General features: G+C 56.5%; 1 protein-coding gene across 2 annotated transcripts; it reads left to right on the plus strand.

The window, feature by feature from the left end:
- The first annotated feature begins 1,886 nt into the window (after window positions 1-1,886).
- Window positions 1,887-11,531, plus strand: KIAA0040 (KIAA0040 ortholog). Of its 2 annotated transcripts, none has more exons than XM_075760462.1 (2): window positions 1,887-1,978; window positions 8,092-11,531. In XM_075760462.1, exon 2 carries the CDS (start codon window positions 8,203-8,205, stop codon window positions 8,533-8,535), a length of 333 nt encoding a protein of 110 aa, XP_075616577.1. In that variant the 5' UTR covers window positions 1,887-1,978; window positions 8,092-8,202; the 3' UTR covers window positions 8,536-11,531. The 2 variants fall into 2 exon arrangements, with proteins under 2 accessions (XP_075616577.1, XP_075616578.1); XM_075760463.1 differs by lacking the exon at window positions 1,887-1,978 and adding an exon at window positions 2,403-2,422 and having other exon boundaries at window positions 8,092-8,769.
- Window positions 11,532-12,984: the final 1,453 nt, after the last annotated feature.

The raw sequence follows: 12,984 nt of genomic DNA on the forward strand, positions 1-12,984 counted from the left end.
TTAAACGCTGAGGTCAGCGCTATCGGTGCCCACCAGCTCCACCACTTTGTCACGACGTTCCTGCCTGAAACCAAGCGGGTGCCAAAGCACCGTGCTCAGAGGGGCCCCCGAAAAGCCGGGGAAATTACCCAGATGGGCAGCTCCTCCCTCGGCGAGGCCTCTGCCAAATTAAATTAGCGACAAGAAAGCGCCGAGCCCCAGCGAGGCTGTTTGCCCAGGGAACAAAGAAAACCTCCCAGCCGCCGCGTCGCTGCCGCCGCCGGGCAGGGCTTTCGGCCAGGTGCCCCCGAGTCCAACACCTCTGGCCACGCTCGCCCTTAGGGACCTCTGATAATAAATATTTCCAGGCAATCCTATTAAGGATGGTTTTGAAGGTGATGCTGTGCTGGTGGGTGAGTGTCTCCCTGGGTGACTGCTAGCACCCAGGCGGCTCCTGCGTGCCCTGGGAAGGGCGTTTTTGTAGGGTGATGAGGGGGATTTGGTACCCGCAAACGAGGGGACCGCTGCAGCTCAGCGAGTGGGGGGAGCCGGGATGGGGGGAGCCATGAACGCGGTGCAAAGGCCAGGGATCTCCATCCCGTAGCATAAAGCCAAGGAAAAATTTCCTGGCACTAACAAGCAGCAAATCTTTAGGTAAAAAAGGGTTTGGTACTTCCGTAGCACACGAACACCTCGCCAAAGGCTCCCAGGAGGCCCTTGGCACATGCTGTAGCCGGCAACGTGCCTTTCTTGGGGTGTCTCACCCCTCCGGCCCCAGCGCTAGGAGGAAGGCAGCAGGAGGGAGGGCAGCGGAGGCAGTCGAGGCAGGCAGGCAGCTCCCCCCCAGCCCTCTTTCTGCCCCTCTTCTCTCCAGCCCAACGAGTTAGCACCAAGGCCGAAGCAGAAAAGCAAAGCCACTGGCCCCGGAGCACGGGGGAAGGCGAGCGCAGGAGTTTTGCAATCCGAAAGGATTCAAGCTGGCCAGAAAAATTCCAGCAAAACATTCTTCTAGTCGCAGCTTGCCCGGCTGTCAACATTGCAACGCTGCACGGAGACGGCTCTACCCCGATGGGAAAGCAACTGGGATCCGGCGATTCCCGGATATCCCTCAGACGGGGAGGAAAAAGAAATAAGATGGAGAGAAAGCAGCAAGTGAAAATTGGGCATGGCAATCCAAATCGAACTGAAATCAAAATTTGAAAATATCAAACCCCTGCATGACCTGGAGTGCCTTCCTTGGGTCAAAGCATCATTTATTATCTCCAGGGGTGTACAGCACCCATAACGCTGCCGGGTGCTGCGAGTGGCAGGGAGCAGCCCCCGGGACATCCCCTCCCGTGGGGGGGTCACCTCCCGCTCGGCTGCAGCGTCCCCTTTCCAGGGACAGAGCGTGGGCACCGGGGTGGCACAGCGGTGCCAGGGTGCAGGGTGACGGTCCTGGCGCTGCGTTTCAGGAGCTGGAGGTCTGCCCCGTCCTTCAAAGCCTCCCAACCACAGGAGCAGCATCGCCGCCCCTGCAAATCCCCGCCGCAGCCCCCCCAAAAGAAGTTTCTGGGGAAATCCTTGCCACGCCGAATCCCGTGCCTCCCTCCCTGCGAGGGAAAACACTTTCTCTCCCTCTTCCCTGCGACTTTGGGCACGTTTCAGGCCTGGTTTTGTACCTCCCCCCGACGCCTCTTCCCAGACTAAACAACTCCAACCTCGCCGGCCCTGCCCGAGCGCCCGCGGCCGGCCAAGCACCGGGGGGGCCGTCCCCCCCCCCTTTCTCCCCCTCCCCGTCCCCGTCCCCACACGGCTTTGGGGTTGCGGGGACCCCCCCCCCCCCGGAGGGGCCCGGGGCGCGGCGGGGAGCCCCAGGTGGGGCAGGGAGGGCGGCGGGGCCGGGCCGGGGGCGGAGGCAGCGGCAGGCGGGACGGGGCGGCCCATTTCCTCCGGCCGCCGGGAGCCTCCGTCGGGCAGGGCCGGGCCGGGCGGGAGGACGAGCCGAGGGGCCGCGGAGGTAGGTGGGCCGGCGGGGGTCCCCGGGCAGGCAGGGGGGGTCCCCGGGCGGAGCCGCTCCCCGTAGCCGCGGGGCATCCCCCAGCCGGGCTGGGCTTCCCTGGGTGCTATCCTTGGCTGCTGTTAGCCAAAGGTTTTGGGGTTTTTTTTTCCTTTTTTTTTTTCTTTTTTAAGGCCACAACATCTGCTGTACCACCCCCACACCCCCCCCGGGAGGCAGGCAGCAGTGCAGGCAGCAGTGCAGGCAGCTGCCTGCCCCGGCGGGGTTGGCTCTGGGGCTGGGGTTTGGGCAGGGGCCGTGGGGCCGTGGTGCGGAGCGGGCGCTGGCCGGGGCCGGGGGCGGTGAGGCCTGGCCGTGAAGAGCCGCCAGCTCTGAGGGGACAGCTGTCAGGCGGCCTGCCCAGCACCGGGCCGGGGGTGCTGGTTCGGGTCGCCATAGATCGAGGTAAGGCTGCGCCCACAAATTCTGCTGTTAGCTCTCCCCTGGAGAGCCGCAGGGTTGGCCCAGGTGGATCTGCAGCCCCCCGGGAGCCTTCTAGAACCAAAAAAATAACTGTGACCCACCCCAGGGAGGGTCACGGGTGGGCTGGGTAGGGGCTGCCCGTACCCTGCCGCGGAGAAGACTCGGGACGGTCTCGCAGGAGCGCTCGGTGCTGTCAGGGATGACAGCAGAGCTTTCCTAAAAGCAAAACTGGTCTTTTGGCCAGGAGTTGCACCGATCCCGGGGCCGATGGCAGCCGTGCGTGTGCAGACGGCGATGGCGGAGCGGGCTCCAGGCAGCAGCTTGCAAAATAGTTTCACTTTAACCCTGTTATCCAACATTCATATCAGTAGTTTTCCAAATCACTCCCTTTAGGGGATGAAAGCATCTACGTGCGGCTTCTGGCTGGAAGGTTTTGATGGTGGTGGGAATGAGATGAAGCTTTAGTTTTGTTTGCTGGGTGGTGGCTTTTAGTGTTTGTTTTTTAATGTTTGAGGAAGGTCCCTGGAGCCTCCTGCGAGTTCTGGCAGACCAGCGGCAAAACTCTTCTTATTCACCATTTCCAAAACAGTAACGTGCAATCCCAGCTAAGGAAACTGCTCACCCTGTGTCAGGTTTCATCCAGTTTCCCTTTAAGTGTACAGGTGCAAATGGGAAAATAGATGTCACTCGTGTGTGCGTGCGTAGCTGGATCTCAGCTGGCTGTATCGGAGAGCTCGCAGGCTCTGATGGAGAAGTTAGCCTCTCCTAGCCTGACCCATAGCTATCACTGCCAGAGGAAAGTGGGTATAAAGCTGACATAAAGTCAGTAACAGAAGGAAATGGTCAAGTTTAACATTGTGGTTCTTGCTTTGCACCACTTAGCATCAATGGCACGAAGTGAGGTCTCACCAGAAGTGAGGTCTCATCTGCGTTAAGGAAATGGGGTGACTGCGGGTCAGGCGCTTGTCATCTCGGCAAGTCCTGGGTTGCAGCTGGACACTGAGCACAGGAGAGTTCAGATAACCTAGAAGTACTCGGGGCTGTAGGTCAGTTGTTCTCTGGAGCTGCCCTTGTTCTCAACCTGGATGCAGGGAGAAGCACCTTAGAGCATCCCTCTCCCACCTGAGCCGGGCTGTGTGTCAGCCGAGAGGAGCGGGTTGAGCTTTGTTGGGCTGGAGGGAACTTCACACAGACAAAGGAGCCCGGTAAGGTAGGCCCTTTAGGCTCAACCCTCACAAAATCAGGTCCTAAAACATCTCCAGCTCTCCCCTTCTCTGCCACGGCGACCCTGCGTAGCAGTTTCCAGCCCTTTGCCCACCGTTTCCAGTGAAGTGCAACTTTTCTGCAAACTCTACCTCCATCCCCAGCCGCTGCGGTTGCTCTGCAGCGCACAGGATGTGGGCAAGCCAGCATTGCCAAGGCAACCCCTCTGGTTTGATTTCCCCACGCTCAGGCTGGCAGCCTTTACCCCTCCAGCTCAGCCAGGCGAGCCGTGCACGCCGATGGTTTGCGATGCCATCCCAAGCTGGCCCTCAAAAGGAGCTTGTTTTCCACCCGTGGCCGCCCGTAACTCCAGAGGAGTGGCAGATGCTCCCCACCCTCGAAAACCGGCTCTTGCAGAGCCAACGTGGATTAAAGAACCTCATGTTGAATGCCCAACTTCAAGTAAAACTTAGACCAGCCGTGCAGACGGAGCCGTCCATGCCTGGCTGCAGGATTTCCCAAGCTGAGTTACCATGTCAGGTTTCCCCTGACTCACTGCCAGCACCAGCTGCCCAAAAACAAAGAGTTCATTTAACAGGGTGTTTAGCAGCCCGCCCTGAGATGCTGCCCGGTCTCCCAGTGCCTCCCTGGCCCCAATTTTTGGTCCCATACCTTGACCCAAAAAACCAGCCAACCTCCCAACTGCAGCCCCACGTGCATTCGGCACCCGGTTCACACCCCTGGGGGACCCCGGCACAGCTCTCCCTTTCGTCCCCTCTCTAAGGGGAGATGTTCCTGTCACACCAAATTGAGCACCAGCACGGATTTTTCCTAAATGCAGCTTCTCACCGTGCACACAGGCTTTCAGCTGGCGATGGGTGGCCTTGGGTAACCCCTCCGCCCTTGGAGCTGCGGCTCAAAAGGCACCAGTTTTTCTACTTTCTCCTCCCTTTTTTTTTTTTTTTCCCGTATTAAGCTGAAGAACCCCTTTATTTAGCACACAGACATCCCTTCATCTACAAAACAAAAGGCAATGCACGCACCAAAAAGAAAAGGCGTTTGAAAACCAGCTGCATAGCCGTGCTGAAAGGTGGCCCCGGGATTTCGGCGCTGCACGCTCAGGGCGGTGGCAGGTACCTCTGCCTTCCCCATGCAAGGGATGCTTGGCCACATCCCTGCTGCTCCGGGCTTGCCCAGCGCAGCCTCGATTCCCAGGAACAAGCAGCGAGGGCCTTTGCAACGCATTCAGCTCCAGTTTAAAGTGGAAACATTTCAAAGGGCTCTGCTTTTTTTTTTTCCCCTGCAAACAATTAATTATAAGTTTAAAAGGAAGTTCCAGCCCTCCTTCCCTCCCCAGAAGTTTAGAGGCAATAAATATAAAGCAGCTCAGCGCAGGAATAAAATTGTACATCCTGTTTTGTCTGAAATTAAGGCGGTTGTTGGGGTTTTTTTTGGTTTTTTACTACTTTTTTGGAGTAAAGTGTATCATAGGCATCCAGTGTTCCTGCCTGGATAATGAGCTGTCAGGATATTTATGGATAAATGGCAAACCTGCTTCATGCAGATGATTCAGGCCGAGGAAAAGCTGTTCTGTTGATTTGTGTTGCAGTTTAACCTTTATTACAGCTGTCCCAAAAAAAAAAAAAAAAAACCCCCAAAAAAGCTCAGCAAGGCTGAAGGTTGGGACAGGGAGCAGTTTTAAGCAGCAGCTCTCACCGCTTCCCCCTGGCCCTTTGCTCGTAACGCCTGCGGGCAGCAGATAGCGGAGACTGGCACCCAGAGAGCCCTTGCTTATCATCTCCCCTGCGAGCAAAAGCAGATCTGTAACGCTCGCCGCAGGCTCCGGGCAGGGGGTAGGAAGGGGATGGATGGGATTTCAGTCCCCGAGCCCTCCGTGGGAGCCCGTGGTTTCTCAGGTGGGGATGGCGGTGATATCACCCTTCCCTGCCGGGAAGGGGAATGAGGCAATGCAGGGAGCAGCCCGTTTCCCAAGGCTGGGAAGCTGCTCGGCAGCAGAGGTGGGGTGGAAAAGTCTCTTCTGCCTCTTGCAGCACCATCCCTCCCTCCTGAGCGCGTGCCTGGCATCCCCAGCACCCTGCTTATCTACCTCCAAAAAAAACCCACCATATATTTTTTAATTCCCCTTCTAGCAAGCAGAAACTGGAAGATACAGCAGACTGGACCAAAATCCAGCAATAAAACATTAGCTACAAAAGCTTTCCTTTAGCCAAAGCCCAAACCACCTCCCAGGGTGCCGCGTTTCATTTGGTAAATCTCAAACAAAAATTTTTCAGAAGGGCACCCACAGAAATTCATACATCCATTTTCATTGCATTTCCTACATGTTATCTTCAAAAAAGAAACCACCAACTAATGGGGACCAGCTTAACTACACTCCTGTGCAGATCCAAACAACAAACAGGGGTCAGTCTGTTTCTGTGAGGGGCAGGGAGGATAAACCCCTTCTCTTTAATAAGGATCTGAGCACTTGTGAAGTTCCAAAATGAGAGCTCAGCACCTACACTGAAGGCTTCAGCTCTTGGCGTCCTGGCATTTGGGTACAAAAGCCAGCAGCCAGGGGCAGCTGGTGAAACAAGACCCCGTACAGCTTCCTAGGTCCCAGGACAGCGTTCCCAAAAGCAGGGTTTGTTTTTTTTTTTCCCCCGGGAGCCACTTTTTCAGGGGCTGCCTGCCAGCTCCCGCCTCAGCAAGACAGCCCCGCTTCCTCCCCGGGGCATCGGCAGCAGCGTGAGGGCTATGGTTAGGGTTGGGTGGGACTCGCAGTTTCTTTTTTTGGGCAAGGCAGGCAGCTTTGCTGTTCGTTAGGAGGTAGGGTGTCATTGCAGAGCGAGGCGGGAGGATGCACAGTGATGCTGGAGCATCCTTTCACTCGAGACAGGAGCCCAGCTGCTCCCAAAACGCTCGGTACAAGAGCGCGTCCCTTAGCAGGTGCTGCAGCAGCAATAAACGTGCTTCAAAAGCAAGGAAGGGCAGGGCTGTAGACAAGAAGGCTTTAACCGAAACCAGCCTGGGTCCCCTTCCTGTTCCTGCCTAGAGGTGCCCAGGAGCTGCCGGAGGGAGAGCCAACGAGTCAGTGGGCATGGGGGAGAAGCGGAGCAGCCCCTCCAGGACATCTTTGGAGTTCAGGCTGTAGCTGTTCAGTTTTTGTTACGTGGAAGCGTTGGCCTTTCCTTTTGCCGTGCCTCAGTTTCCCCTCCTGTGCACATAGGGATTCGGCATTCCCTCAAGAGGCTGCGGGGCTTGAATCCCAAAGGCTGGCAAAGGCACAGATGTAAAACACTGAGCGAGGGTGAAATACGTTATTAGAATCTGATATCGCTTCTACCAGATCCTTCATCTGCATAACCCATAATCGGTGACCCCCACGTTGAACCAAACCCGCAAACCCATGGCATGAAGCCCCCTGCCCTACTCAAAACCCCCGGGAGCTTTGCCTGGTTCCAGGAGAGGAGGAGAGCCATGAGCAGAGGCAGCAGCTCCCTGCTCCTGCAGGAGGGCTTCCCCGGGAACCCTGCCGCTCAGCAGCACCTCTCCCTCCCCAAGGGAGGGGAAAACCTTATGTCAGGGCACAGAAATGCTCCTCAGCCCTGCCCAACCCTTGGAGCAATTCCCAGGTGAGGCGTGGCAGAGGCTCCTCCGGCCCCAGCCAACCCCCGTGTCCTCCCCCGCCGCCATCTCTTGCGGCCAGCCCTGGGTGCTCAGAGGCAGCCGTGGGTGCAAGGCTGCTCACCGGGGTGCACCCCCTGCCCCCCCCCCCCCCCGAGTCCCGCTGACCACAGCTCCCATCAGAAATGCAGGTGGTTTAACTGCAGCCCCCACCCCAAACCTGCCAGCCATGCCCGGGACAGGCACACCTTGCCTCTGTGCTGCCCGTCCCTGACCACAGACCGTGAAAAACCATCTGTCCGAACCAGACACCCCGTCCCAGGGTGGATCAGGGGTAAGAAGAGATCCACGACACGTTGAGTCCTGGCTCTGATGGCAGCAGTACCACTCTATGGGGTGGTTGCTTGCCTGGACCAGGCAAGTCCCCTCTTAGACAGGAAAGCTCCTCCTGCAGAGATTTCTCCTCTGCTAAGAAATTAGCCCACAGAGAGCTGTAAAGGCTCCACACTCCGGCTGCCAAGCAGGGGTTGAGATGTATGTCCAGGAGGGCAGGATTTGTGCTCGGCCAGATGCCAAGGCAAGTAGGGATGCCCAAGCAAAGCCCTCCTTCCCCACTCCCCCCAGCAAGAACAAACCCCAGGAGAGGTTGGGAGGCTGTTTCTCAGATGCGGATACCCAAAGTGACAGGGCCAGTAGCATGGCCTGGCCCCCAAGGCAGCAGGCATCTCACCCTGCTGGGGCTTTGGCTGTGCTTGGCAGCTCCATGGAGGAAATTGCTGAGGGAACAGGCACCTGATCCGTGTGGTTTCTTGTCTCTGCAGGCACCATCCAAGGACACTTGTGGAGGCCATCAGCTGCTTACAGGAGCTGAACGTATCCTAAGGTGCCTTCAAGCAGAGGGAGCAACACAGGCAGCGTGCCTGGGAGCCAACATGGAGCAGAAGATCAGCTCTTTCTTTAATTCTATCTTGGAGCTCATCCGTACCAAGCATGAGGAAGGCATCTTCAACACCGTCTGCTTGGCTGTGCTGATGGGCTTGCCCTTCGTTGTCCTCATTGTGTTCATTTTCATCTGCTGCCACTGCTGCTTCTGCAGCCGGAGAGGAAAATGCAGGAAGAAAGGGAGTACCAGCAGCAATGGCCAGCTGCACGCTGAGAGGAACAAGAAGAAAAAGAAGAAGAAGAAGAAGAATGAAGAGGACCTGTGGATCTCAGCTCAGCCCAAGCTGCTCTTGCTGGACAAGAGGCCGTCCTTGCCCATCTAGCAAACAGGAGGGTGTTCAGGCCCTCCCCTCTGAGATGCCACCAGTCCTTTCAGCCGTGCACTATGAGGGGCGAGGAGATGCCAAAGCTGCTGCCACTTTATGGTGACTTTCAAAAGAGGCTGAGCCCAGTGGCTAACCAGCATGTTGAAGGGCCAGCAGAGAGCAAGGCAGTCGGGCTCAGCTTTATGAAGCCCCTTCTCCCCCACCATGAGAGTGTGCCCAAGGGCAGAAACCCTTGCCCTGCTGAGCATGCGAAGGTGACCTGCCACTGCGCCATACGTACCTCCTGCCATGAGCACAATGCACGCGCACGGGGCTGGCACGCAGCAAACGGGGTGCAAGGCTCTCCCTCCGCACTCGTGTGCAAGCGTATGCATCGTGGCACAAAGGTGTGCGGGACCACGTGCATTCGAAGACCGAGCCGCCCGCACGCTCCCCCTGCGCAGATGTAGATGGCGGCATGCGAAGCAAGCACAGGCATGCTGCGTTTGCCTACCCTGCTGCGGAGATGGCACAACTTGACTGTCTACGCTCCATCCAAACCCAGCTCACGTTGGAGATACAAAAAAAAAAAAGCCAAGAGCAGAGCTACCCCACAGCTCAAAGATGTGCCATCTCCCCGGCCACCAAACCAAAGGCAACTGAGAGCATCTGAAAACAGATGCCCTCAGCCCAACCTTAGAGACCTCAAGACACGATCTTAAGGCAGCAAAGCAGGAGGACGTGTTGCCACCCAGGCTGGAGGCAGGGAGGAGAAAGGAGGCTGCAATTGTGACCCTTTTGCACCAGCACTTACAAAAAGATCTTCCTTGAAAGTCTGTTTTATACAGATTTGCCTTTAGAGAGCCCACCACGCTACTGCAAGAGCAGAAATGCAAGCCGAGGCTATGTAAAGGCTTAGCTACGGGCATTAGAGTTATTTATTGAATGACTACTAACGAGCAGGACCAAAGGCCCCTCCGTCACGGGGCTAGGCACACCGAAGCGGTATTGAAGCAGCGGGCACGCTTTCCCAGCACACTCGTCCGTCCCCTCTCCCTGCAGCCCTTGTGCACGCACAGACCCACAAGCACACACTGCTGCCAGCTGATGCCACGTAGGCAGCTCTGTATGCCATGCAGAGGGCTTCCGTACCGCTGTCAGGCCAGCCAGCTCTGGGATTTGGGATGTGCTGAAGGAGCAGAGAGGAGTACAGTTCATGCCCACAGTCATCCCTTACCCTGGGATGCACCATACAGCCAGACCCCACTTCCCTCTCCATCCTCATCTCCCCCTCGGATGTGCGGTGGCTCGGCCAGGCACAGCAGCTAACAAGACCACACGCAGCTCTCACCCCTGCTCTGGTTTTGACCCTCTGCTCCCCCCCCAATGCCTGCGTTCCCAGCCTACCTCCCGAGGAGCTGGGGGTCTCCTCTTCCCCCTGCTCTCCACCCTGCCAGGCTTTGTCTCCCCCCAGCCTGTTTTGCCAGCAAGGGGGACACGCACGCACGTGTGATCAGAAGCCCCATCGCATCTGGTTTTTGCCCTGTGTCTGTACACTGGATGTTGTCTTCCCATTTTCTTCCGGTTCTTCAGCTGCTGGAGCAGACCGGAGCTGCCAGCCAGAGCCAGACATCTGAGGGACGAGCAGCCAAACCCACGTGGGCAAGCCTGGACGGAGCTGCCGGACACAACTGCTTCCAGCCTGGGCAAGGGCGATGCCGCCTTCCCCCAGCTCCCAGGGCACACACCGGCGGGGGGGGACAAAGCCACCACTTAGAAGTGGTTGTTTGTGCCACCCGGTCCCAGCACAGCCTGTTTTGTCCAACTCAGGGCGACGATATTAACGTCGCGTCAGGGGGTTTGGCAGCGTGCAGCTGTGCTGGGAGACCAGGCTCCTCCTCACACAGCCCTTTAAATTGACCCCATATGTGCCTTATTTTCCAGCTTGCTTTGTTAGCATTGAAACAAGTCACTCCCTTCTCCTCCAAAACAGGAAAGCAACATATAATGCTATAAAAAAAAATCAGGATTTGCCACACCTGATCCTAGAGAGAAACATGCAGGAATAGCTCTGATCTCTGTCCCAAACCCTCAGTCCCTCCAGAACCCCAGAGAACCGGCACCGCACATGTATTATTCCTTCTTCCTTCCCCCCATCCAGGTATTTTTCCCAGCCCTCCTGCCTCTGCGCTCACCAGGTGGACAAAGCAGCCTCCTCCCACGAGCAGGAAAGCTGCCCACGCACCTGCAAGCCCCAGAGGAAGGGTGGTGCTGCCTGGAGGGATCGGGGGGGAAAAAAAAAAAAATCAGAGCAAAGGGAAACACTATGGGAGGCCAGAGGCTTACCTGAACAAGCAGGGGCACAGAGGCAGCCAGCACCAACAGAGTACAGCCTACCTGGTGTGGAGCAGCCGGGCTTTGCATGGCTCCCTGCAAGGAGGTCCTTCTCCAGAAGGGTTAGCGAGTAACGTTTCAGGCAAGGGCAACAGATTCCTACAAGAACCAGAGAACTGTCAAGAAAACGTCTGTGTTGTGTCACAGGTCACATCTCCGATCCAGGCTTTGGGGAATTCAGAGCCGGGTCTGAATTTCAAGAACCCACCAAAATCATGGTGCAAATCCACCCCTGAGCTGGACAAGGAGGCATGGGGATCCAGCCCTGCCCTGATCCAGCCAGCCAGTGGATGGTCCGAGGCTCTGCACCCCACAAAGCATGGGGGCTGACATGCTTGAGGGCTGCTGGTTTAGCCAAGCACGCACTGAATCAGTTGCTTCTTGAAACAAAAGCCAAAGAGCAGCGACAGCCTGAGGTGTGCCAGGACCCGTCACCCATCAGCCAGGCAGCCGTGACCCCCGCAGCACCCACACCAACAAGGCAGCAGGAGAAGCACGGTACAGAAACGCTGCTGTGTGGGTCCCTGCTCTGCAGCCACCCCGGCACTGCCTCCCCCCAGCTGCGTTTCAGTCTCAACCTTTTATTTTCCAAAACAATCCATGCAACAGGAGGGGGGGGGGGGAACCCACACAAGTTTTTGGTAATATTTTTTTTTTTAAACCAAAAATAAATGACTCTCAAACTCCAAACAAATGCTGTGTCTCTAACTCTCAGTCACGTGTTTATTTTCCTGGGGAAATCTTTCTTGTATCTGTGTCCTGGCCCTAGATAAGACACAGGGAGAGCTCAGCGGGCAGAGGCTGTGCAGTCTCTGCCTGCAGCCAGCTGTGCAGCTCCATGTTTTCTTAAAGTAACAGCTTAGTTTAATCAAGTTTAATGGCCTCGCCTTGTTAATGAGCACAGTCAAGCTCCTCTCCTCAAGGCCAAAAAGTAGTGGGAAGCAGAAAAGCAGTGTTTCTGCACTGGGGGGGGGGGGCAGGTTGTGGAAGGGTTTTTTCTCTTGCAGAGAGAAGTGGGGTTCCTGGCTCCTAGGTTAGAGACAGGCAGGGGTTGAGGTGAAGCTGAGCATCCCCTGAGCAGTCCAGGGATTGAGGAGATGCAAGGATTGTCCCCGCAGGCCCACGAAGCCTCACTAGGAGGGGAGAGTGGGATCTTCACTGACTGTTCCTCTGTTTATTCAGCCAACAAAGCCGAGAGCAGCGACCAGAAGAAACACTGCTGCTTTCCAAGCAAGTGCCTCGTGCACTAAGACCTTTCTGTTTTCTCTGCAAATTAGACGATTTGGAGTGCCATATCTTTGGGCATGCCTTCTGCCTCCTCCCAGGTCAGTGCTGGGATGGTGGGGAGGTGGGTGAAGAATCCACCAGCTCTCCCCCCGCAGCAGCATTTCACAGAGTCCAGCCCGTCGGGTGCCCAACTGAGCCCCGGGTGGGTCCTGGCTCCTGGGACGCAGCAACGGGACAATGCCCATCACCACAGCGATGCCAAGGCAGAGAGAATCCTTCTGGGATTCAAATTCTGTCCCTGGGCATGCTGCAAACCTCACCGGCTATAAAACTGAAGTGATTTTGCGGCAAGGCAGAGGTTTTGAGACTCTGTTTTGACCCTACAGCGTCACCATCACAGGGCTGAGTATTGCAGCAAAACAAGCAAAATAAGAGGATGTGACATTTTTATGGGACTACCCCAACCAGCCTGAGCCTTGAAACCAGAACAGCCAGTTCCTGAAGGCAAACAAACTGCATCATCTGAGCAGTCCCAGCTTCTGCAGCTGAGGCATGGACTCTGCTTAACCCAAAAAAAAGGTCTTTCCACAGAGGCCAGCTGGATAGAGGGAAGTTTCTCCTGCATTAGCATGAAGAGACGATGCCATCCTGTGGCTGTTCCGAAATACTGACTTCCCACAGTGGTTTTCCAGCCGCCGCCACTTTGACTGCCCTTCCTGGTGAAATAGGGGCCCATAATTAGGAGAGACAAGTAAACCCTCCTCAGAAACTGCAAATAAGGTGTCTCATTTGCCTTTATCTCTGAATGACAAAGCTCATGCCACTCAAGAGAATGTTCCCTGCTCT

The sequence above is a fragment of the Balearica regulorum genome, chromosome 8, assembly GCF_011004875.1.
Source record: "Balearica regulorum gibbericeps isolate bBalReg1 chromosome 8, bBalReg1.pri, whole genome shotgun sequence".
Taxonomy (NCBI): domain Eukaryota; kingdom Metazoa; phylum Chordata; class Aves; order Gruiformes; family Gruidae; genus Balearica; species Balearica regulorum.